This window comes from Podarcis gaigeae (assembly GCF_964106915.1).
Source record: "Podarcis gaigeae genome assembly, chromosome: 7".
NCBI lineage: Eukaryota > Metazoa > Chordata > Lepidosauria > Squamata > Lacertidae > Podarcis > Podarcis gaigeae.
Window position 1 is genome coordinate 84,711,756 of NC_139683.1, and position 26,177 is coordinate 84,737,932.

General features: G+C 44.8%; 1 protein-coding gene across 10 annotated transcripts in view; it reads right to left on the reverse strand.

Moving 5' to 3' along the window:
* Positions 1-26,177, reverse strand: part of ENOX1 (ecto-NOX disulfide-thiol exchanger 1) — a 276,927-nt gene that overhangs the window by 4,392 nt on the left and 246,358 nt on the right. For all 10 annotated transcript variants that reach the window (XM_083748441.1, XM_083748450.1, XM_083748449.1 and 7 more), the window contains 4 exons: positions 22,542-22,726; positions 13,326-13,433; positions 7,876-7,935; positions 599-701 (listed from right to left, as the gene is read on the reverse strand). In XM_083748441.1, coding sequence (XP_083604567.1) covers positions 599-701; positions 7,876-7,935; positions 13,326-13,433; positions 22,542-22,726 — 456 coding nt within the window. The remainder of the gene's footprint in view (positions 1-598; positions 702-7,875; positions 7,936-13,325; positions 13,434-22,541; positions 22,727-26,177) is intronic.

The window sequence follows — 26,177 nt, forward strand, 5'->3', positions numbered from 1 at the left end:
GCCAGTAAAGCGAGATGAGCGCCGAAACCCCAGAGTCAGCCACAACTGGACCTAATGGTCAGGGGTCCCTTTACCTTTACCTAACAGAGTCAGTAGAACAAGTTTTAGGTATGCACAAGCATTTTGTGGTTCTTAACCCACCTTTTTTAAAATCTAAAAGAGCCAGGGACAGGTTGCGCTTGAGAAGTCAAAGGGTATACGCAGAAAGAAAGGAAAGGAAAGAAGGAAGCAAAACTATTCTGCTGTCATTTTTCATTTGCCCAGTCTGCACTGAAACCTGAATTGCTGCTGCTGTAGGGTATAGTTATCCTTTTTAAAAAAACAATGGGTGAATCAAACTATTAGGACACGCCTGCAACCTCTGCACTGATTGTGCCATTTCTACTGATCTAATTCTTTTACACTTATGCTTAATGTTGCAACGATGCTTTCACTTGCAGTGTTATTCACCAAATGTATCTGGTCACAATGACTTTCTTTGTCTCTCACACAATAACCGTCTCTTGACACGGTTTCAAGGCCGCTAATTCCTGCACAGCCACCCCTGGTTTGCTGCAGGCGATGTTATGATTCAGAAATGGCGCCCAGGTCACCTTACCTATCAACAGGGCCTCTTTTTCTGATTTTAGTGGCTGGCTTCGCTTCTCAGGATTTTTTTCTCTGTCTTGGCTGACCACTGGTACCGTCAACACATTGATTTCCTATAAAGTTTACAAACAAAACTAAATAAAAGAGGTGCTTATGTAGGATTTATCCATTTCAATAAGTATTGCTGGCATTTTTCATCTCAATAAAAAAAGATCATTACTTTAATTTACAGCTACAGGAAAGATAATTATAAGTTATTGATCTGTTTCCGGAAGCTCTCTGTTCCTAATTGCAAACTAGGTCAGCTTTGTCTCTTCCTTTTCTTTCTCGAAGGTGAGGAAGGAAAAGGTCCAGATTGTGTAATCGTCTCTTTAGGATTTGCTACCTTCCTCAGCAAATTAGCTAAGACCTGAAGATTACCATGGATGATTTCACAATCAAGGCAAGTAAGAATAATGTAATTCAATTTATCTCATGCATTGCTCTTGCAGCAGCAAAACAATGCAGATTATTTTGTTGTCGTTGTTGTTTAGTCGTTTAGTCGTGTCCGACTCTTCGTGACCCCATGGACCAGAGCACGTCAAGCACTCCTGTCTTCCACTGCCTCCCACACTTTGGTCAAACTCATGCTGGCAGCTTCAAGAACACTGTCCAACCATCTCGTCCTCTGTCGCCCCCTTCTCCTTGTGCCCTCCATCTTTCCCAACCTCAGGGTCTTTTCCAGGGAGTCTTCTCTTCTCAGGAGGTGACCAAAGTACTGGAGCCTCAGCTTCATGATCTGTCCTTCCAGTGAGCACTCAGGGCTGATTTCCTTCAGAATGGATAGGTTTGATCTTCTTGCAGTCCATGGGACTCTCAAGAGTCTCCTCCAGCACCATAATTCAAAAGCATCAATTCTTCGGCGATCAGCCTTCTTTATGGTCCAGCTCTCACTTTCATACATGACTACTGGGAAAACCATAGCTTTAACTATACGGACCTTTGTTGGCAACCCTGAAATCCTGCTGCCTTGGCTGAGGCAACAGGTGTGTACAGCCAATGCAGGAATCCTGCATTGCCCCCATCCACTGATGTCACCCATGTCATCAGCTGATGGACTGGTGAGCATGGTTTGGGGAAAATAGCCTTGCAGGTCAAATTGGACTCCCTAGCAGGCCAAGACTGACCTATGGGCTAGATGATCTGCACCCTTGGCTTAAGCAGCTGCAATTGGAGCTACACTAAGAACAAGGAGCCACTGCAGCCAAGCTCAAATGGAGTATGAAGTAGCAATAATAATAATAATAATTTATTATTGATACCTCACCCATCTGGCTGGGTTTCCCCAGCCACTCTGGGTGACTTCCAACTGAATATTAAAAACAATACAGCACCAGACATTAAAAACATCCCTAAACAGGGCTGCCTTCAGATGTCTTCTAGAAATCGGATAGTTGTTTATTTCCTTGACATCTGCTGGGAGGGCGTTCTACAGTGCAGGCGCCACTACTGAGAAGGCCCTCTGCCTGGTTCCCTGTAACTTGGCTTCTCGCAGTGAGGGAACTGCCCGAAGGCCCTCGGCGCTGGACCTCAGCATCTGGGAAGAATGATGTGGGTGGACACGCTCCTTCAGGTATACAGGACCAAGGCCATTTAGGGCTTTTAAGGGTAGCAGCAACATGACCTGCCCCTTGTGCTTTGCAATTTCTCCTACATGTGCTGTTTGGGGGGTTGGTTACTGGCTCAGACATGCCAGCAGAGCAACATCGCCGGGGCCTGAGATCCACTCCAGGAGGCCTGAGAGTCCCCTTCTGTTTAGCTTTCCTTGCTGCAGAAGGCAACGGGTGAGAGGCTGCTTCAAAGGATGTGAAAAGCAGCTAGCTGGAACCAATATTTCCATATGCACCTGGCCAGCCATTTGTGAAATAGCTTCACAACTGTCAGGCAGGGCCTTGAACTTAAGTTATTCTTGCTCTGTTATGAATAATACGCAGCAGAGGCAACCAAAGAACCCCGTTCCTGTTGCTCTGCTGCTCACGGACGCAGCATTACCATACACCGAGCCCAATCCACTGGGAAGTTCTTTTGCACACCATTAAAATAAATAAGAGTTGTTCAAGGGAACCTATCTGTCATCTGTCTTTGCTGCAGAGATAATATGGGCTTCTCCCAGCCCCAAACACTGAAGCACCTGTATTTGGAGAGATGGTCATAGCTTCAGAATTCCATAACAAACTGAATTAACTATAGCACCTCTGTTTGAAAAGTGTTCAGTTAATAAATGAATTTACCAAAAGCTGTTTTTGCAGGAAAATGGCTCATATATGTAATGGCAGGATTAATAGGTTAAGAAGAAATCAATGTTGATGTCTAGGATAGTCTATATTACACTAAAAAAACAAACCAGTTTTGAAACTTGTTTAGCTTGCAAGGTTCCTGTTTACAGCATCTTGGGAACTGTAGTCCTATAAAAGGGAGGGAAATCTCTAATTTACAGACATCTCTATAAATCTCTAATTTATAGACAGCATTGTAAAAAATATTGTCCGAACACAGGCTATCCCAATGTGGTCAGAAATAAGGAAAAGGCAGTCCAAGATGAGTGGGAATTTATTAAAGGTGAAGTATCGAAGGCCCAAATGCACACAAGAAAGAAAAGCGGGAGGCATCTAAAGAAACTGGTATGGCTGTAAGAGGAACAGGGGCGGAGTTGGGTATCAAATTTCAGTGGCACCCTGTGCAAGGCCAAAATTCAGTGCCCCCCCCACCTCTTGCCTTCCGTTCTGCTCAATTCACTACATCACTGTTGTAACGCCCTGGACCCGACCCTTCCCCCCAGCTTGGACTGCAAAGAACATGGCAAGTAGTTAAGCATTTTGCCGGTCACTATATGGGACGCGGGTGGCGCTGTGAGTTAAATCACAGAGCCTAGGACTTGCCGATCAGAAGGTCAGTGGTTCGAATCCCCGCGACGGGGTGAGCTCCCGTTGCTCAGTCCCTGCTCCTGCCCACCTAGCAGTTCGAAAGCACGTCAAAGTGCAGGTAGATAAAGAGGTACCGCTCTGGTGGGAACGTAAACGACATTTCCGTGTGCTGCTCTGGTTCGCCAGAAGCGGCTTAGTCATGCTGGCCACATGACCCGGAAGCTGTACGCCGGCTCCCTTGGCCAATAAAGCGAGATGAGCGCCGCAACCCCAGAGTCGGTCACGACTGGACCTAATGGTCAGGGGTCCCTTTATCTTTACCTATATGGCTGCTGGGCAGTGTTGGGCTCGATGGGTCACAACTTGAGCCAACTGGATCAAAGCCTTCAACACAACCAGCTCATGTCCAGATTGACCTAATTCATTGTGTGGCTTCTCTGAGAACAAACCATGATCATTGCCAGAGCCTCCACATTTTTACCTAGCGTGTTTTAGAAATTACACTCAAACTAGCTAACATTTTAGTTTTGCCTTATCAGTGTTCCACCTTGCTAGAACCTGTGGTGTGAAAATGAAGGTAGAAATACAGAGATTCAAAGATTCCTCTTTTCTTTACTACAGTATTCCTCAACCTTTTTTTAAAACCCAGCACCACCTTCTAACCCAAGCGTGCATTTAGGGGACTCATTTCTCAATATTTCCCCATGTATTTGCATGGTGGTAGTGCTCTTGTTGTGACCCTCCTTGGATCAGGCCGTGATGCACCAGGGGCTCCCGACCTGCCAGATGAAGACCCTGCTGGACCATATTGTACATAAAAGCTTATTATTCTTTTATCTGTTCCTTGTCTCTCATCACGGGGAACCAGAACCACCACAGCACTCTAATCTAAAACTACAGATGTCAAAATTGATCATGAAACAGAACAAATAGAGCATGAAATAGTCTAGATGAAGGATTTTTATATCAAATGAAAAGCTCTGGCACCAAAGGCAAGTAGAGAAAGAGGCAGAACTTCCTGTACCCATAGCCCTTTGCTATATACTAAAAGCCTCTCAGTCAAGGTGGACTCTCATACTGTCCGACTACAATGGCCAAATGGCCATGTTGGTTGTGACTGAGGAGGACTGGGATTCAACAATATCTGGGGAGCTTCTTCTTCTTCTTCTTTGGAGATCACTCGTAGCTGAGTAAGATGGTCTTCCATAAACACAGTTTTAACAATGAGTCCGTAAGTGATTGTGGAGGCCAATTCTGGATCCACACATCCTTCCACAGTTGGGGACATTGGTTTCCGGGCGGGAGTTGATCACGGTGTGGATTTGCCAAGCGTGCCTTCCTCTTAGCACGTTTCTCCCTTGCGTCCTGAGTTTGAGTGTCTTCAAAGCCCAGGACACCTTTGGTAAAGGTTGTTCTCCAACTGGAGCGCTCAGAGGCCAGTGTTTCCCAGTTGTCAGTGTTTATACTACATTTTTTTTTAGATTTGCCTGTTCTGAGATGTTGCTCTGCTGGCTCTCAGCACCAAACAGCCACCAAGCAAAGGAAGGACATACAAACCATTTCCCTTTCCACTTTGCCTTGACTTGGGTGTAGGGTAATGGAGCAAATCGGTCCAGCAGAAACGAAAGGGCAATAGCATCTCCCCTGACAACTATGCGCTTCCCTAAAGAAGCCTGTCTCATTTGTCTGCAATCTTATTTTCTTTTTTTAAACAGGAAAAGGAACAAGGGTGATTGCCCTGCAAAGATGCTTACCAAGGCCAGCTCCAAGCTAGGAGGAGCTTCACGGGTCCTGAGGAGGATTATTTTCTGCACAGCAACGCTAAGAGATCAGCATTTCTTGCAGTGCATCGTTGTTGTGCACACGATGACAGTTTGGCTGTCAGCCCTGTCTGGAATGCACTTCTTTATACTAGTTTAAGTAACACCCTCTCACAGATATTTCAAAATATGGGACAGGCATCTCTGCATTTCTTTGCCAACACCACACGGATCTTGCGCTGAATATGAGGGTATTTGCTAAATCCAACTTGTCAACTGTATCAAATAGGTACTAATCCCATTAAATGCATCAGAGACCACTAATAACCAAGCATGAGCCACCAAATCCTTCTCTCTCAGGGCATTTTGATCTGCTCAGATTTAGAGACTAGCCTCAAGGGGAAAAGAACTGTAAACTTTCCTTAGTAATAAATGTACTTTTGAAAGCTTTCCCCCCAAAAGTCACTGTTGCATATTAACTAACCACCATTTTAGAAGAAGTATTAATCTTGAAATGCTCTTTACAGGGCTCTCATCCATCAATGATGCTCATTACCGCAGCAAATGAAACCTTCAGCATTATTTATTATTAATATTATTATTGGAGCCTATGTCCCCTATTTCTCAGTTATAGTTCTCTGGAACCACTTCCAAATCTGCAACAAAGCAATTTCTCTTTAGAGTGCAAAGGCAGAAAATGCTGTGGAGCTAAGCAGGAGAGAGATTGCGCCCCAGGCCCACAGCCCTCTTCTTCCCAGCTCCTAGATGAAGGAAGACCTGAAGAAGCATCTCCACTCCCATCATTCAGCCCAGAAACTGAGGTCCAGCTCCGAGGGCCTTCTGGGGGTTCCCTCACTGCGAGAAGTGAGGTTACAGGGAACCAGGCAGAGGGCCTTTTCAGTAATGGCGCCTGCCCTGTGGAACCCCCCATCAAGGAAATAAACAATTATCTGACTTTTAGAAGACATCTGAAGGCAACCCTGTTTGGGGAAGTTTTTCATGTTTGATTCTATTTTTAATAATCTGTTGGGAGCTGCCCAGAGTGGCTGGGGAGACCCAGCCAGATGGGCAGGGTATAAATAAATAAGTCATCATCATCATCATCCCTACAAGCAGAGAATGAAGGGTTTGAGGTGGCCAGATTTCCTGTCTCCCTCAGGGACTATGGGTGCTACTGCAGAGCTATCATGTTCATCTGTGACTTGCTGACAAGCCCGGACAGAATCTCCTGGAAGAGAGTGACACTCGTCTTCACTCTTGCTTTCTTCAGTCCTTGTCACATGGGGAACAGCTGACGGAGGAAACGGGAAGCAGGAATCGCCCTGCGCAGAAAATCAGGTACGGATGGCAAGCAACTCAGCTCAAGGTCTTTGCGTGGACAGGCGGAGCCAAGTGAGGATTCCCAGATAAGATCCTCCCTCTATTGTGTGGGCAGGTATTCCCTCCCCTACCTGGCCTGGTCTCCTTGGCAACACATCCCCCAGGTGGGATTGGACAACTGACTGGGGTAGGCGGAGACCTCCAGGTATCCCACCTGAGGGAAGGCAAAGCCAAGCCTATGCTGATGGAGCCGCTCCAGATCCAGGGGCTGCGCGCGTCCACGCAAAGGGCGCCCCCCGATTTATGCGGGGAGCGGTCATTAGCCCACCAGTTTTAAGGGTAGGGCTGCATGTTGCATCTATATGTAACAAAATCAATCCTTTTCCTGGGAAAGGTAGATTTGGGGAGAGGGATTTAGAATGGAGAAGCAGCCATTAAAGGGGAAGACATCCCATCACATCTCTGCTCCAAATGGCTTCCACAAGCCATTTTCTGCTCTGCCATTTGTTGCTTTAGATTTGTAAGTGTTCTTGCCTGTATTCCATTACTATATTATTGTTTTTACTGCATTATTGTAAACTGCCCTGAGAAAGTTGTGAAAGAATGTGGGTTAAACCACAGAGCCTAGGACTTGCCGATCAGAAGGTTGGCGGTTCGAATCCCCGTGACGGCGTGAGCTCCTGTTGTTCAGTCCCTGCTCCTGCCAAGCTAGCAGTTCGAAAGCACATCAAAGTGCAAGTAGATTAATAGGTACCACTCCTGTGGAAAGGTAAACGACGTTTCTATGCGCTGCTCTGGTTTGCCAGAAGCGGCTTCGTCATGCTGGCCACATGACCCGGAAGCTGTACGCCGGCTCCCTCGGCCAATAAAGCGAGATGAGCGCCGCAACCCCAGAGTTGGCCACGACTAGACCTAATGGTCAGGGGTCCCTTTACCTTTACCTTTAACAGAATAATTAAAATGTAACTAGGCCTTTCATTGTTGAAAGCTGCAGGTTTTTGGTTTTTTTTCCATTCTTCACAATTCTTCTAGGTCCCATACATTTTTCAGTAGTGAAAAACAAGAAAGCTTTGTTGTGATGAATACTACAAAGCAGGACAGTCATTTCTTACCAGAGACGTGTTAATTCCAAAAGGCAGATTGGGAAATTCAGTTTATTTGTCTTGAAATAAGCATGCTTGGAAGTGAACCTATGATTCCAGGGAAAGGCAGATATTTCCCTAGCTATTAACTCAATGCAGTTACTTTTATTTCAGAATGTAAATAGTAAGCATCTTGACAAAGAAATACAAAGTTGTACCTACATTTGCCTGAGATTCGTCACGACCATTAGTTTCTGCAAACTCCTTGGTGTTTTTTTTTAACTGTGAAGACAATATATATATATATTATTCTTTACTGGAGTATTTCACATACTTATTGTTGATTTATTTGGAGCACTGTTTTTTTATAAGGCTCCCAATGAGCAAAACAGATGGAACATATAGTTTCAGCTTTTGCTGGAACTAGTTTGAAGCTAATAGGTTAGCTGAAAATAAAAACAATAAAAGGAAGCAAATTCTAAGACAGGATCATTATTTTTTAAATAATAAGATTAGAAAGCAGTCTCAGGGCATAAAAAGTATGTAAAATTGGCTTTTATGAGTAATAAATGATTGCATTTTCCATTCCTGTTGCTGTTAATTTGAAACTTTGCTGTGGTTGCAAGTTGCTGCTTGCTAAATTGCAGTTAGCTAATGATTACTTTTGAGCAATATATTCTGACTGGTTCAAAAGGCTGACGTGCTACGATATGCTTCCTTCTCAAGGGAGCATCTGCAGAAAGAAAGAGCAGCTCATTTAGATCCCAAACGGTTGCAAACAGAATGATCTCTCAGATTCCGTGTGACTACAAGATGTTGAGAGAGAAAGCGAGAGAGGGAAATCTTTCTAAGTACAGTGGTACTTTGGGTTACAGACGCTTCAGGTTACAGACTCTGCTAACCCAGAAATAGTACCTCAGGTTAAGAACTTTGCTTCAGGATGAGAACAGAAATCGTGCGGCGGCGGTGCAGCGGCCGCACGAGGCCCCATTAGCTAAAGTGGAAGCTCAGGTTAAGAACAGTTTCAGGTTCAGAACGGACCTCCGGAACAAATTAAGCTCTTAACCTGAGGTACCACTGAATAAAAGAAAATGCAACACCACACCACGGAAGCAGGGTAGCCATTCAGGGAAGGCAATAGGGCAGAGATGGGGATGTTGTAGCCTTCCAGATACAGTGGTACCTCAGGTTAAGTACTTAATTCGTTCCGGAGGTCCGTTCTTAACTTGAAACTGTTCTTAACCTGAAGCACCACTTTAGGTAATGGGGCCTCCCGCTGCCGCCACGCCGCCAGAGCACGATTTCTGCTCTCATCCTGAAGCAAAGTTCTTAACCCGAGGTACTATTTCTGGGTTAACGGAGTCTGTAACCTGAAGCGTCTGTATCCTGAAGCATCTGTAAACTGAGGTACCACTGTACTGCTGGACTCCAGCATCCCCAGCCAGCACAGCCAATGATCATGGATGAGGAAGATTTTGTGATTTTGTATATTGTTTTTCTCTCTAGTTGGCTGAAGACCTACTTCTAGTCAGTGGCGGAAAGCAGGTGGGGCTGGCGTGCATCTCGGGGGCGGGGCTCCCAGCACGGGCGGGGGGGCAGCCGTGATGACACCCCACTGGGATCGGGCTGCCGGGGGCGGTGCGCTCCCCCCCCCACTCCTCTTCCTCTGCCAGTGCTGCTTGTCCATCCTGCAGAATATCTAGGTGGTCAGCCTCCCTAACTGCTGCTGGGCCCTCCTACCAGATAAGCTGGTAAATCCTGTTAGAGTTATCCTGGAGGCCCACCTTGTGACCTGATGGGCTAGCAGCTCCTGCTCAGTCCTAAAGTGTTCAGTTTCAGGAAGTGTGGAATCTGGTGCTGGATGCGGAGGTGGAGAAATGCTTCCCAGCCAACAGCTTCACTAGGTCTGCATACTAAAAATGTCCAGCCCATCTTGGGGCTATTAGGATTGTTTCTGCAGGGCCTCCAAAAACAGTATTAAGTTTGGGTAAGTATATATGGGAGAACATGCCCTTTCAGGTAACCTGGTCTCAAGTCGTTTAGGGATTTAAGTTTTTTCAGCAGCTTAAATAAGGTGGCAGTCTAGTAATCAACTGGGAGCCAATGCTGGTGAAAAGCACAAGTGCCATATAGTCAAAACACCCATCCCAGCTACCGTATTTTTTGCTCTATAAGACTCACTTTTTCCCTCCTAAAAAGTAAGGGGAAATGTGTGTGCGTCTTATGGAGCGAATGCAGGCTGCACAGCTATCCCAGAAGCCAGAACAGCAAGAGGGATTGCTGCTTTCACTGCGCAGCGATCCCTCTTGCTGTTCTGGCTTCTGAGAGTCAGAATATTTTTCTTTTCTTGTTTTCCTCCTCCAAAAACTAGGTGCATCTTGTGGTCTGGTACGTCTTATAGAGCGAAAAATACGGTAATAATCTTGAATCCCTGTTCTGGACCAATGTCAGTTTCTGGACCATTTATATAGGTGGCCCCATGTACAATGCGTTGCAGTAGTCTAGACAGTTGGCCAAGCTGTCTCCATCCAAGAAAGGTCCCAGCTGGCATATTAACCAAAGAAAAGAAAAGGCACTTCAGTGCTGGATCAATACTTACCCCCAGACTGTTTACTCTAACAAATGGATTGTATAATGAATGTGGTTTTAACCAACGGATTGCAAAACAATTGAGATCCTTAACAAGCAGAATGAATGGATAGGAATTAAAAAATATTGCATACCCTGTATTTAAATATGTGCAAGAATGCCCCTGCCTAAATCTGTGGAATATTAGATAGTAAAAAAAAGTTCATCGCTGCAGATGCTCAGATTTCAGTATTAGGAACAGCATCTTTGCAAGAGTCCACTAAGCCTCGCTGAGAGCACGTGTGAAAGTCCTCGGCTGCGTCATTAAGGCAAGTTATCAAACATGGTCCCTTGTTTAATTCAGGCAGCTGCTTAATCTCTTGATAATCAAGAATGAATTAACTTCAATTAGATTCCAAAATTACAAAGCTTTATCAGCTCCAGTTAAAATGGCTCCAACTACAATGACATAAAGTTTAATTCCCAGCCCTTTTCTATGCAGGCAATTTCTCAATTGACCAATTACAACTTGCCTGAAACCACAGCTATATCGTGAGGCAATGAGGTTGCCTAGAGGAAAGTTGCTGGCCTTCCTTGCTGTCTTAAAGAATCTGTTGTCTCTTTCCTCAAGCTTTGGAAATAGGCAACACACCTTGCAGAGCTCTTGTTACACTGTTCAGTGCCTGTAACAGGCAAGATTTGTGTTGACCCACTTAAGACTTCAACACCTGCAACGAACAACTTACATTGATCTCAGATAACAAGCCAGGAGAAGAATGTTTAGGGGTTGCCATCCTCTCCTCTGGGGAGGAACAAGGGCATGTGTTCCCCCTGGGGCTGGGACACAAAACTTGAAAATCTCAGGAAAGGAATATCTCAGGAAAGGAAAGGAACAGACTTTGCTCATGTGCTCAAGACATCGATTCCATAAAACATATTTTGCTGCACTGTGCAAAATATGAGCAAGCCAGGGCTGAACTGATATTACCCTTGCTGGTACCTTTCCCGGGAAAATCAGAGGCTCGCTATGTCAGGTTCCTACTGGAAGACCGGACAAACGCTAGAACATTAGCAGCGGCAAAGCTTTTATCGGTGGTTGCAAGAACCAATGATTTCTATCTTTTGAACAAAATGCTTGTTTAACCCGGAGGTAGGCTGTATGCATTGTGCATTGCTTTGTAACGATTTGTTGGGTCTCTGGACCGTAATAAAGATTGATGATGATATTAAATTACAATATTTTTGATTGTGGGACATTTCTTGTACATCACAGAGTGTATCATCTAAAAGTTAAAGGTGGCAGGACAAACTTGAGTTGGATTTTATGCTGGGAAATAGAGGCCCTTCCATGCAAGGGACATGGTTGCTGGGTAAACGTTGTTTGGCTTCTGAAATGCTGAAAGTAATCAGTAGCCTGAGTTCTGGCACCAAACTGGCAAAGACGCAGCTGCCTTTCATTGCTAGCCAAAATGCCTTTTGCAAATGACTACCTCTTCCCAGCATAAAATGAGGGATTTCTGTTGAGTCTTTGTGAACCAGGCAGCCATATTTGGTCCCCACCCTAAAGCAGTGGGTGGGATCCATTATTGACAACCGAATGTGCTGAACCTTTTCTCTTCCACAATGTACCTTCCTGGACTGTTGTCACCCCACACATTTTTCTTCCGCATGGCTCAGATAATGGAAGTGGGCAAGACTAGTGAAAGCTGCCTGAAGGTGGCACATTTTGATTTTGTTTTTTAAAATACCTGTCACCCAGATTTAGGGTGGGGCAGACACATTTATACACATGGCAAGCTATCGCTTCCCTGGCTAGTCTGACCGTCTAAGCACTTCTAAACTTAAAACAGGGCACTGTGGTCTAAACCACTGAGCCTAGGGCTTGCCGATCAGAAGGTCGGCAGTTCGAATCCCTGCAACGGGGTAAGCTCCCGTTGCTCGGTCCCTGCTCCTGCCAACCTAGCAGTTCAAAAGCACATCAAAGTGCAAGTAGATAAATAGGTACCACTCCAGCAGGAAGGTAAATGGCGTTTCCGTGTGCTGCTCTGGTTTGCCAGTAGCGGCTTAGTCATGCTGGCCACATGACCCGGAAGCTGTATGCCGGCTCCCTCGGCCAATAAAGCGAGATGAGCGCCGCAACCCCAGAGTCGGTCACGACTGCACCAAATGGTCAGGGGTCCCTTTAAACTTAAAACACTAATATAGCACATCAACATGGTACAGTGGTACCTCAGGTTAAGAACTTAATTCGTTCTGGAAGTCTGTTCTTAACCTGAATCTGTTCTTAACCTGAGGTACCACTTTAGCTAATGGGGCATCCCACTGCTGCCGCCACGCGATTTCTGTTCTCTTCCTGAAGCAAAGTTATTAACCTGAGGTACTATTTCTGGGTTAGTGGAGTCTGTAACCTGAAGTGTCTGTAACCTGAAACGTCTGTAACCCGAGGTACCACTGTACGTAACTGTGTCCAATACTTTATTCCAGAATCATTAGGTTATCCCCTTATTACAGACTTAAGTGTCTCACACTGGACCATGCTTTTCAGCATCATACAGCATCAAAGAAAACTGTATCCAACGGAGTCCTTAAGTTTATAAGAGGCTTGCTTCCTGCCACTGTTGGGGAAGTGTAGAGAAACACTGGGGATCTTTTGCTGTCATCATGATTCACTCTCCTGCGTGCATGCATCTGCATGAATGAGACAGGAGATGCTAAACTCATTTTACCCACTACTGGTCTTCAAAGAAATGGCTGTTTTATTTGAAATACGTTTGCTTTTCCGGCATATTTAGCTTTCCCCAAATCCATTTGTCTTCAGATAGAAAAACACTCAGGCATTGCTGGTATCTGTGCGGAGGAAAATGTGCTACAAGGGATGAGATTAAAGATCTCCCGCTGCCACAGAGGCAGACTCCATTATGCCTTGACACCATCTTCTTCAACTCTACTGTGTGCTCTTTTCAAACCAGTTACATATGCAAACAACTGCAAGGACATGGATCGTATGTAATTAACAAGAGAGAGACAATGAAATCCGTGTTGCACTAATTTCAAATGCTACTGGGCACTATGAACCCAACTCTGCTAACAGAGCTCATACTCACCTGGTCCTGGAGAATTTTCAGTATAGTCTGGGTTTGTGTGTGCTCTTCTTTTGCTTGCTCAAGTTCTGACTTTTTATTGTTTAATTCTTCCTGGATTTTCAACAATTGCTGCATGGGAAAAATAAAAAAGATGTTTCTGATTACTGATGCCTGAGCCTGTGAATAAATATTCACGATGGCAGAGTCTCATGCAAGCAACACTGTTCATTTTCTGTTTTTATTGCTGTGACTGTTGTGTCTAAGCTGAACAAGACATAAATTATCTCTGTCTGCATTTTCTGCCACTCAGCAGAGAAATGCACTTCTCTTAATGTAACAAATAGCTTAACCACACATTAGAACACAAACTCTTGGTTGGATATGCCATCTGCAGAGAAGCTGTCACATCCATCTGAGCCAAAGCCTTATTTGTAGACACTCTGGTTTTAATAATACCGTGGTAAACACTTCAGCCCCTAAATAATTTACTAATGCAGTCCTTTAATATAATTAGTCACTGGGCCACGGCCACATCATTCTCCCCAAAGCCATAATCTGAAATGCATCAATTCCATCTGAAATGCAACATTTGGAACCGCCTCTCCTGGTATGTCCTGCAGAGGACCCTAAGGTCATGAATAATAATAGCTTGAAGGTCCCGGGCCCTAAGGAAGCCAGACTATCCTCCACCAGGGCCAGGGCTTTTTCACTGACGGCTCCGACCTGGTGGAATACTCTGTCCCACAAGACTAGGGCCCTGAAGGACTTGATCTCCTTCCACAGGGCCTGGCCTTCAACTGGAATTAGCCTGATTCTCTATTCCCTTTCCCCTTTCCCCTTCTATGAAGAAACCCTTTCTAGGACCCCACATTTAAATTCTTCCCTGGTAGACTTTTTAGGACAGGCGTTATGTGGTCCCAGTGGCTGCTCCCAGTCACCAGTCTGGCAGCAGCATTCTGGATTAGTTGTGGTTTCCGAGTGACCTTCAAAGGTAGCCCCACGTAGAGCGCATTGCATTGCAATAGCCCAAGCAGGAGATAACCAGAGCATGTACTATGCTGGTGAGACAGTGCACAGGCAAGTAGGGTCTTAGCCAGAGTAACAGATGGATACTGTAGACAGCTGCCCTGGACACAGGTTGACCTGTGCATCCATGGACAGCTATGAGTCCAAAATGACCCCAAGGCTGCACACCTGGTCCTTCAGGGGCACAGTTACCCAATTCAGGACTAGGGAGTATCCCACATCCACTGGGCCCCCAAAACAGTACTTCTGTCTTGTTGGGATTCAACCTCAATCTTTTAGCCGCCATCCATCCTCCAACCACCTCAACACCGTCACATAGGACCTTCACTGGTTCCAATTTTAAAGAAAGGTAGAACTTGGGCTTTTTTCAGTAGGAGCTCACCGGAGCTCAGCTCCAGCACCTCTCAGGTGGGCATCATTGCCATTCTAAGAGAATAATGGTGAGCTCTGGCACCTCTTTTTCTAGAAAAATGGCACTGGGTAGAGCTGAGTATCATCCGCATATTGGTGAGCACCCAGCCCAACCCACCTGATGATCTCTCCCAGCAATATCATATACAGTGGTACCTCGGGTTAAGTACTTAATTCGTTCCGGAGGTCCGTTCTTAACCTGAAACTGTTCTTAATCTGAAGCACCACTTTAGCTAATGGGGCCTCCTGCTGCCGCCGCACCACCTGAGCACGATTTCTGTTCTCATCCTGAAGGTCTTAACCCAAGGTACTATTTCTGGGTTAGTGGAGTCTGTAACCTGAAGCGTATTTAACCCGAGGTACCACTGTAGATGTTAAAAAGCATTGGGGAGAGGACGGAGCTCTGAGACACCCACAAGTGAGAACCCAGGGGTCCAAACACTCACCCCCCAACACCACTTCCTTTAGATAAGCTGTTGGAAAGGTCAGCTTCAAACCTATTAATGAGTGGACAATTGCAACAAATAGTGAAGTGAAAGCAAAATCCACTGTCTTCAACTATTATTGTTATTATTTGAATTTAGATACCACTCTATACCTGCAGTTCTTAGGGCGGTTCACAGAATATGGAACCATGAAGCATCTTAATGTTTTTGATTTTAATGTATGGTGAAGTATTTGGCCAAAGACGGACAATTCTCAAGTTACTCAAATTATCCTGTGCTCGTTTACTGAGAAGTAATCCCCACTGAGTTCACTGGAACTTAGCCTTTGGTGAATGTGCAGCTGATTAGGGGGTGCTGCAATACTAACACTCTCCCCAATGCTCAAATGAAGTGCAGATGGGGGGAGGAAAAGGGTGGAAAGAAGCAAAGCAAATCACGATTGGGGGCTGTAACCTGTAGATCCTGGATGCCGCCACAGGATGGGTAGATTGAATGAGCCTTGTTAGAGCTAAAGCTCTTGCAATGGGGTTCTAAGATGAATAGGACCCCCCCCCCCGTCTCTGCTGTCATTTGCAGAGTAATTTAAAAAGGTGAAAATAGCACATAGAAATTATAAAATTATCTCTGCTGATAGTCAGTTTAGCTGATTTCTTCATAGAATCACAGAATCATAGAATCATAGAGTTGGAAGAGACCACAAGGGCCATTGAGTCCAACCCCCTGCCAAGCAGGAAACACCATCAGAGCACTCCTGACATATGGTTGTCAAGCCTCTGCTTAAAGATCTCCAAAGAAGGAGACTCCACCACACTCCTTGGCAGCAAATTCCACTGTCAAACAGCTCTTACTGTCAGGAAGTTCTTCCTAATGTTTAGGTGGAATCTTCTTTCTTGTAGTTTGGAACCATTGCTCCGTGTCCGCTTCTCTGGAGCAGCAGAAAACAACCTTTCTCCCTCCTCTATGTGACATCCTTTTATATATTTGAATATGGCTATCATATCACCCCTTAACCTCCTCTTCTCCAGGCTAAACATGCCCAGCTCCCTTAGCCATTCCTCATAAGGCATCGTTTCCAGGCCTTTGACCATTTTGGTTGCCCTCCTCTGGACACGCTCCAGTTTGTCAGTGTCCTTCTTGAACTGTGGTGCCCAGAACTGGACACAGTACTCCAGGTGAGGTCTGACCAGAGCAGAATATAGTGGCACTATTACTTCTTGAAACTCCTTGCTCATTCTCTCCCTGCAACCATCATCCCATGTCTCAGATCTCATAAATACACCACAGAAAAATCTCCATCTCAAAACCAATCTTGAGCGTTTCTGAAGCATTAAATATAGAAAGCACTATAGACAAAAGCTGGGTTGCTCAAGCCTCTGCAATGAATATTGTCAGCATGGCCCAGAATGCTAACACCCATGAAATGCTCCCAAGCATACACAAATTCCAAAGGGCAATGCAGGATTGTGTGAATTGTTGCTAGTAGCACCCTGCCACAATGTCTTATTCTCTCTAAACACGAGAATGTGTAAGTTCATCCGATAATTGGTACGCATAATGCGCAAACACAATCCACTTATATAGAAAGCTACAACCGAATAAGAGTAATCAGGGGCTTTGGGGTGTACTGGATCAGGTACATCTGAATTACTCTTGCATACTCTACTGATTCAATAGCAGGCCTTGCCATTCTCAAGAATATTTCATTGAACTGGTGGCATATTGTGGTTTGCAGCTGCCCAGGACTAGGCAAAATACAACTAGCTTTAAATACAAACCAACATTTCTCTCCCCGTCATCTGCAGTGTCCCTTTCAGACCAGCCTCAATGAAAGACACAAGGGCACCCTCCCGCTTATATATTTAACACAGGATTCTGAGATTTTGTGGTATATTGTGTAGTATGCAAAAGGTAAAGGCCCCCTGACAGTTAAGTCCAGTCGCGAATGACTCTGGGGTTGTGGCGCTCATCTCGCTTTACTGGCCGAGGGAGCCAGCGTTTGTCTGCTGTTTTTCCAGGTCATGTGGCCAGCATGACTAAGCCGCCACTGGCGAACCAGAGCAGCACACGGAAACTCCATTTACCTTCCCGCCGGAGCGGTACCTATTTATCTACTTGCACTTTTGGGCGTACTTTCAAACTTCTAGGTTGGCAGGAGCTGGGACCAAGCAAGGGGAGCTGACTCTGTCGCGGGGATTCGAACCACCGCCCTTCTGATTGGCAAGTCCACTGTTTTAGACCACAGTGCCACCTGCATCCCCATATTGTGTAGTATGTAAAGGTAAAGGTAAAGGGACCCCTGACCATTAGGTCCAGTCGTGGCCGACTCTGAGGTTGCGGCGCTCATCTTGCTTTATTGGCCAAGGGAGCCGGCGTACAGCTTCCGGGTCATGTGGCCAGCATGACTAAGCCGCTTCTGGCGAACCAGAGCAGCGCACAGAAACGCTGTTTACCTTCCTGCTGGAGCGGTACCTATTTATCTACTTGCACTTTGATGTGCTTTCAAACTGCTAGGTTGGCAGGAGCAGGGACCGAGCAACGGGAGCTCACCCCGTTGTGGGGATTTGAACCACCGACCTTCTGATGGGCAAGTCCTAGGCTCTGTGGTTTAACCCACAGTGCTGTATATCAAATACGTCTGTGGTTCCCAAACTCCCCCCCCCCCCGATGAACCAACTGACAATTTTCAAGTGTTTCAGCGGACTTAAGAATTTTTCCTGCCTATTCTAGTAATTGTAATGGCAGTGCTAGATGCCATAATTTTAAACTGTATTTTATTGTTTCTTTTATTTCAGAGCTCGCACGCTGAATGGTTCTTACCATCCCCACCTGTGCCCCAAGCAAGGCAGAGAGCTTTTAAGCGCTCAGGCTTGCTTACTGGGCTTTGGGAGGTTCTCACGAGATCTCGGGGGGGGGGCACATCTGAAATCTTGCGACAGCCTCCAGAGTCCACTTAGAAGCAGTATAAATATAATTAAAAATAAATATGAATGCTTAATGTGGACATGCCACAGAATTTTTCTCCTCCAATATTCTCAGCACAGTTTCAAGGACCTGAAATGAACCGTGAACCACCAGCAGTCCTAGACGACAGCTGTAGAACCACTGTATTAAATTATTAGCATATATAAAATAAGTGAGGTCACAACTTGACTATGCATTGATAAAAAAAGTAGTGAGTATCTATGGTCAAGAGAACAACTGCCTCATCCTCAATATATAGACTTTTAAATGTGTTTCTGGGAGGGGGTTATTGGTTTATTTTTGTTCATATATTTATTATGTATTTTGTGTTCTCAACTTGTATTTTTTTATGTTGTGGGCCACCCTGTGATTTTAGGATGAAAAGCAGTGTGCAGATTGAATAAGTAATAATAATATACCTTATTGCCAATCTGTCTTATCCTGTGTTATCTCAATTCATCCCACCCCTATGGACTCCATTCACCTGATTTAAATCCAGTGCCCACATATGAGTCCAGTAAACATCATGACAGTAAGATGCTCTGCTAGGTAAAGGTAAAGGGGACCCCTGACCATTAGGTCCAGACTCTGGGGTTGCGGCGCTCATCTCGCTTTATTGGCTGAGGGAGCTGGCGGGTCATGTGGCCAGCAGGACTAAGCCGCTTCTGGCGAACCAGAGCAGCGCACAGAAACGCCGTTTACCTTCCCGCCAGAGCGGTACCTATTTATCTACTTGCACTTTGACATGCTTTCGAACTGCTAGGTTGGCAGGAGCAGGGACCGAGCAACGGGAGCTCACCCCGTCACGGTTATTCGAACCGCCGACCTTCTGATCGGCAAGCCCTAGGCTCTGTGGTTTAACCCACAGCGCCACCCGCGCGCCTAAGTTGCTCTGCTCCCGCTGCCTCATTCCTGCCCCAATTCAAGAAACGCCTATCTGCCAACTCTGACTTGAAATGTGTATCTCTTACACCAGAATAACACAACATCTTAGAATATAATGCATTTCCCCTTCCCAGAACCCTGCATGACATTTAGCCTGCTAATCTTCTCGGTATCATTCCAATTTTAGTGTACGTGCTGCTGAAGCAACATTTATTCTGGAAATATTCTGCAATCCGTACTGAATGATTCGTTGCCATTTCTTGTCACTAGTGTTTTAAATTTTTTCCCCTGAACTAAAGAACCTGAGAATCTTAATAACTGTCAGGTTACAGATGACACCTCATGTGAAATGATCCGATTAGAGAGGGAAATGGTACCTGGGTTTAAAAATAACAATAATAATATATATAACCAGCTACTCAGTAGCAAAACAAAACTCTACATTACATTTTGAGATTTGCTCCCAGTTTTTGGAGTAGCGATATGAGATATAGAAAACTGCAACCTTATATTGTCTCTCTCTCACTCTCTCGAAAGCCATTACAAATGGACACTAAATGAAAAGCTTGCCATCAGGTTCTTAAACCAGACCTTGAAAGCCTCATTCAGGTGAGTCAGCTCTCTTGAATCCTGTTTACCCTGAGCATGATATGAATCAGAAACCGGGAGGCAATAATCTCCGTATCCCATTACAACCCCCACAATCCATTTAGCTTACAGATCCATTCACAGAGCCCAGCCACTATTATTGTCTCCTTAATGCCATTCTTTTAAAAGCACTCTTATTCTTATTTAGACTTTTTGCAAAATGGGAAAGGAAAAATAAAAACTTATAAAAAAACACCTGTATATTCTCCCCTCCCCACCTTTGCAAAGTTACCTTTAGAGGGAGGTAAAGAGTGGGATATTATAATCCACATTTCGTTTCCAAAAGGACCATCTTTCTATAAATTTATCATATTGAGCAGCGCAGACGACTCTTTTTTGAGAACCCACTTTAGTTTGCAATGCAATGTCCCATGCACAGGTGAAAAACTCATTCAAGGGCAAGGGGCTGGATTAGGCATGTTGTGTTGGCAGGGAAGGAGGAAAAGGCAGTAGGGGCAGAAAAAAACTGCAGGAATTAGTACTATGTTTTCTTGTGAGCTTGGGGCAACAGGTTGACCCCTAAGGGAGACAAAGCCCCCGGCCAGAGTCTGATTCAGCACAGACACTCCATAGATTTCTTTGAAAATGTGGGCCGTGGAAGGGACAAGGAGATGGAAGGAGTCTGTTAGAGCGGAAGCAGAATATCCTAGAGAAGAATATGCACAGAGAAGACGGGGAGAAAAACAGAAACAAACCCAGCCAGAAGGGATGAACAGTTTTGGGGAAGAAGTGGATGGCTGAGAAAGAGATGTTTGGAGGCAGAAGGCTGGGGTCAAAGAGGAGGTGCTGAATTTCATGCAGTGGCGATTTGACTTTACCTGAACTTTGTGGCCACAATTTGGATAATAAGGAATAATAACTATCTGTGAAAGCACAGGGGTTATGGGACATGAGAACCTTCTGCTGCAAATTTTGTTCTGCACCAGCAAAACTGGACGCCTTCACCTACCCCAGACACAACAAAACATGCCTCTCCTGTATTGGCCTCTACAGCTACAGCAGGCGTTGTAACTCTCCAACAGTGTGACTTCACCGCCCAAGGGCACATTCCTCTATTGTCTCTTGAGACAGATGCCAAAAACAATTTGCTCCTAATTTAGATGTGAGCTGGATGGAATACCTGTTTTTAAGGTCAAGGGAATGGCTCAGATAAGTCTCGAATGCTTTTTTTCAGAGCTAAATTCTGTAGTTTCCTCATTCAGTTCCATCATGAGATCAGGTAAAGCATATCTCATTTGTTACCATGGATACAGGACATTATTTCCATTTGTTTGTTAGAGATCTCACACTGGGTGTGAAATTAAACCGTAACGTAGCTCTATGAGGAGAATTATCTCAAAAAAGTATAAGTGCAATGCCTGAACTGCCCTTAAATCAAATGGATTTTCATTTCCAGACAATATCAATTGCAAGGGTTGCCATTTTTATACCCAAGGGAAAAAAAGCATAATACAATTTTTGATTGCCTAGTCCTTTAAATGTGGGAAGAAATCTTGAAAAGAAAAGAGAGAGAAAAGAAGAACTGGGAGCAGTAGCTTGCAAATAAACCAGTTTTGCCATATTTTCCTTATTTTTCAACAGAAAAAATGCACTTATTTTCGCTGATAGGCTTCTTCCTCAGACAGAGGGCTTTTCCAAAAGATTAGATAATTGCAGAAATAATGTGCAGTCCTTATGTGCAGCTGAAGTAGATACAAACATCCTTATCCCAGCAGTTGCAGAGGAATTAAAATGGCAGAGGAATACAAATGTATTTTTCCCAGCTGGAACTTGGTTGTAGGGATATCTCATTTCCCCCATACTCAAGCATTATATTGTTCCTAGTAAAGCACAATTCTCCATCTATTAGGCCACCCATTGTACTTAAAATTGCCACAGAGAATGGGAGGACAACAAGTGTCAATGGGCATTTGTTGGTTACTACTTCCACGTTCACAAACAACTAGGAATACACTCTCCAATGCTTGAGCAATTTTGAATTCTTTTCTCTGCACCTTTATTTTAGTGACTTGGTGCTTTCTGCTGCACAGCTCCAACGGCAGAATTCATGTAGTTTCAAAAAACGTGTCTGAGAACATTTACAGATGGATAAATATCAGCCAGTCTATTTCCTCTTTTGAAATACCACCCTGGCATTTAATTACACTTTACACCCCTTCATTTAAAAATCTTTTTTGTGAATGCACACTCCCTGTACCTCAGAGGGGAACATACACATATTGAAAGAAAAGAAAAGAAAAGGCAGATAATTTTTAAAGGTTCTTTTTTTTTGGAAATTTTATGTGTTAAATTTTAAATAATGAGCACACTCAGCTTCTCCATTGTTTGGGTTAAAGGTAAAGGTACCCCTGACCATTAGGTCCAGTCACGGACGACTCTGAGGTTGTGCGCTCATCTCACTCTGTAGGCCGAGGGAGCCAGCGTTTGTCCGCAGACAGCTTCCGAGTCATGTGGCCAGCATGACTAAGCCGCTTCTGGCGAACCAGAGCAGCGCACGGAAATGCCGTTTACCTTCCCGCCGGAGTGGTACCTATTTATCTACTTGCACTTTGACGTGCTTTCAACTTGCTGGGTTGGCAGGAGCAGGGACTGAGCAACGGGAGCTCACCTCGTTGCGGGGATTCGACCCGCCGACCATCTGATCGGCAAGTCCTAGGCTCTGTGGTTTAGACCACAGAGCCACCCACATCCTATTGTTTGGGTTACAGGAATAATAATCAGTTCTCTTCCAGAGCACTGCACCAAATTTGGCGGGGGCTTTCTGGTGACTGCTCTCGATTGCACGTATGCCCCCCCCCCAGCATGCGTCAGTTTGGGAGGATTATTTAAAAAACAGTTCAAACCTCTGGTAAAGGAATACCTGCTGCATGCCTTGTAACGTTTGCTGCAAGAACTGCAACTGCTGGTCCTTTGTCAAACTTTCTTCTGTTCGAAAGAGCTGCCCTTTCTCTTGTTTCAGGAGTTCAACTTCATTTCGGTAAGCGTCCAGTTGCCATCGGAGACTGTCGTTCTCTTCCTTAAGTGCATAAGCTTGAGCAGCTAAGGCTGAAAGAAGGGAAACACTCTGGTAGTTAATATAATGGGATCACATTGAACAGGTAACAAGAAATTCATTTGCTTGGCAGGCCAGCAGATAATCTTAGATAAGCCAATTTGCAGCGGAACGCAGACGGGCACCATGAAAGAAGCTTAATTCAGACATCACAACAGAACATGGTTTTGCCAACCACAGATTAGAACTCAAACCCTGGTATGAGCTTTCAAGCATACACCAGCCAAACCATGGTTTAGGCCTGCTTTTCTGCGTTATTTTCCTTCCTCTGCAACTGAGAGCCTCAAAAGGTGTTCCGAATTGTTCCTTGGAAAGTGGGGCTGGTGTATATTAGATTTGGTGCCAAATGCAATCTCCACTGGGATTGGTTCGACTCGGTCCCAGTGGTGCTTGAAGTCAGCACTGATCAGCTGATTGGTTGTGACTTCAAGCCCCACTTGGATTGGCTCAGGATCTTTGCAACATGGTTTGCGATACTTCGTCCCGCCTCAACGTTTGGCAGGTGGAACATGGGGCTCAATGCTGGAGGGCTGAACCCAATATCCCTCTCTAGGAGGGTGCTGGTAAAAGCGTTTTGGGTTACGTGGAGGGACATATCCACCCCATCCACACACCTCAAGCACAAAACAGAAAGATAACCAGAGAATTATGCAATAGGAAGGGTTTTTTCCAGCTGGAGCTCAGTGGAGCTCAGTTCTGGCACCTCTCAGGTGGACGCCATTGCCATTATAAGAGAACAAGGGAGGCGTTCCTGCACCTCTTTTGCTAGAATAGCTATAACACAGGTTAAACTTTCAGCTGGTTTCCGCTGTACAAGTTAACAAAACATTTCCCAAAATGACATTGATTGATAATTTCTATTAGCCGCATCTTTGGGGAAAATAATAGAACCATAGAGTTGGACGGAAGCAAGGAGATCATCTAGTCATCCTTGCTCAGTGCAGGATCTGTGGTGCAGGATGCAACTACAGTATCCTTGACAGATGGGTGTCCAGTCTCTGCTTACACACCACCTCCTGAGGCAGTCCATTCTACTACTGAAAAGTTCTTAATGTTAGAGAGTTTCTCTTAATGTTGATCTGAAATCTTCTTTCCTGAAGTTTCCATCCATTGGCTCTAATCTTGCCCTCTGAAGCAACAAAAACAACAACAAGAAGAAGTCTCTCCAACTTCTGCATAACAGCCCTATACACATATATGTTGAGGGTAATGTGAGCGGTTAATGTGCATAACAACCAGCCGTTGTGCACATTCACCAGACCTCATGGAGAATGTGTACAATATGCCTAATCTCCAGTCTCCAAGAAACGTGCCCTTGTTTCCGATTTGAACACACACTGCGGGTCAGTATTAGAGCGAAAGCCTGGAGATGAAAACTAAGATTTTCCCCTTTGGATTCTTTCCTCAGCATTGGGCTATGCATAGACAGAGAAATTATGGAACAGAACCAAGTGATATAAAATGCAAATGCTCTGGAAAAAAATGTTGGCACTACAGAAGCATTACTGCATTAGTAGCATTGAGAGACACTTAAGTCATTTCCTTAGGAAGCTGCATTTGGCCTCTTTTCAATTTAGAATGGCAGATTTATTATCATAACAGATAGCAGGTGTTTGTGAGGAAATCGATTAGTATGCAGAGATGGAAATTACATTTAGCAAATGAATTGCACCGTCTGCAGTGTAGACTGAAATTTGTGTAGCAAAATGCAGGAAGCTATAAAGATCGCAGCAGCAACATTATTTAAATAAATTATTTGAGCATAAATATAGACAGGACGGCAAATGTGTTATCTAGCATTTTAGGGACACTGCTACGCTCCTCCAGAAAAAAAAACTTTCCTCCTGGCAGCATCAAGGACTGTTTGGCTTAGTAAATAAATATTGTATATTATTTATTCTGGTACTGTTGTGAATTCACATCACTATAAAGCAGCTGTAATCAAATTCATAACTGCAAACAATTCCATGAGCATTCATAAGTAAGGGCACGTTATTGATTCACGCCAGTGATGGTGTAATTTTCACGTTCTATATTATGGAATCTTTAATTGTCATCTGACAGGAGCAGTATATGTAAATTATATGCAGCATGAACTTCAAAAGGCATGGGAACATACTTCGGAAAAGAGTCCATTTCCCCTTGCAGAACCATAAAGCTGAATGCTGAAGTATTTCTTACGACAAACTGGGAAGGCTTTGCAGGCACGCCTGAAAGCAGGTAGTATGCCCTAGTGGGACACAGCAGACACATGCAACTGCCTCCATGACACCGGCATCTCTGCTGCTTACTTGCAAAGGGCTGGGGCAGGGCAATTGCACTGGTGGGAGCGCTACCAACCTAGGGCTCCTGCAGGGCAGGTCACATGGAGATGACCTCACCACCAGCTCAGACCCATCAAGGTAAGAGGCAGTAGGTCTGGTGTTGGGAAGATGGCTCCACCCACCTGCTCCCATAAGGTAACCCCAAAACCAAGTGCAGTAGCTTAGCAAGACGCTCACAAGTGGACAGATGGGGAGGAGCTGTTTTCTACAAAGTTTGCTGGGAAGGGGAGGAGAAAGGACAATAACTTCATGCGGTGCTGCCTGGAGGAAACTGCACTGAGAGACCCGGGAGCAGGACTGGCTGCTGGAGCTATGGAAGGGGTGATGAGAGACACTCTTGGGGGGTTCTGCACCTGCTCCATGGAAGGCTTTAGGTGTAGTAAATATGTGTAAATAAACCATATTTCGTAAAGATGCTAATCTCCGCTGTGCTTCAATTTCCCAACAGAAATACAATCATGAGTGCGAGTCTGGAACCTCCTGGAATCTTGTGCAGACGCTCAGCAGAGATTAGGGTGGTATGTTAAAATAAGTTGCTTATTTTTCCTTCTCTTAGCTACTCCTGCTTTGTGGGTACCTCTTCCCTAGCTCTTCTGCCTCCTAATATCTCTTTCTTCTTGGCCCTTCAGCCTATCTGCTTCCCAATGTCTATTTTCCTTTCTGGTCAGAGGAGCATGCAGACCAACGTTTATTCAATTAAGGAATGAAGTAAACTGCTCAATAATAAAAATAAAATCTCTTAGCTGTATGCATAAAACAGAAAAATAATCATCAACAACATACAGATAAAACCTGTATACGGTTGTACCTTGGATCCTGAACGCCTTGTGAGTCAAACGTTTTGGCTCCGGTTTGTGAACATTCTTTGGAACATGAACATCTGGGACGGTTTCCGATTGGCTGCAGGAGCTTCCTGCAGCCAATCTGAAGCCATGCCTTGGTTTCCAAAAGTTTTGGAAGTCGAACTTCCGGAACAGATTCCATTCGACTTCCGAGGTATGACTGTATTCCATATCATGCTATCATGCCCCTAGGGCCATATGTGAGATTTGTTTTTATTTTGTTCCGAGGCCCCATGTGAGGTCCTGGAAGCCTGAACCTTGTGGCTAAGCAGGGATCC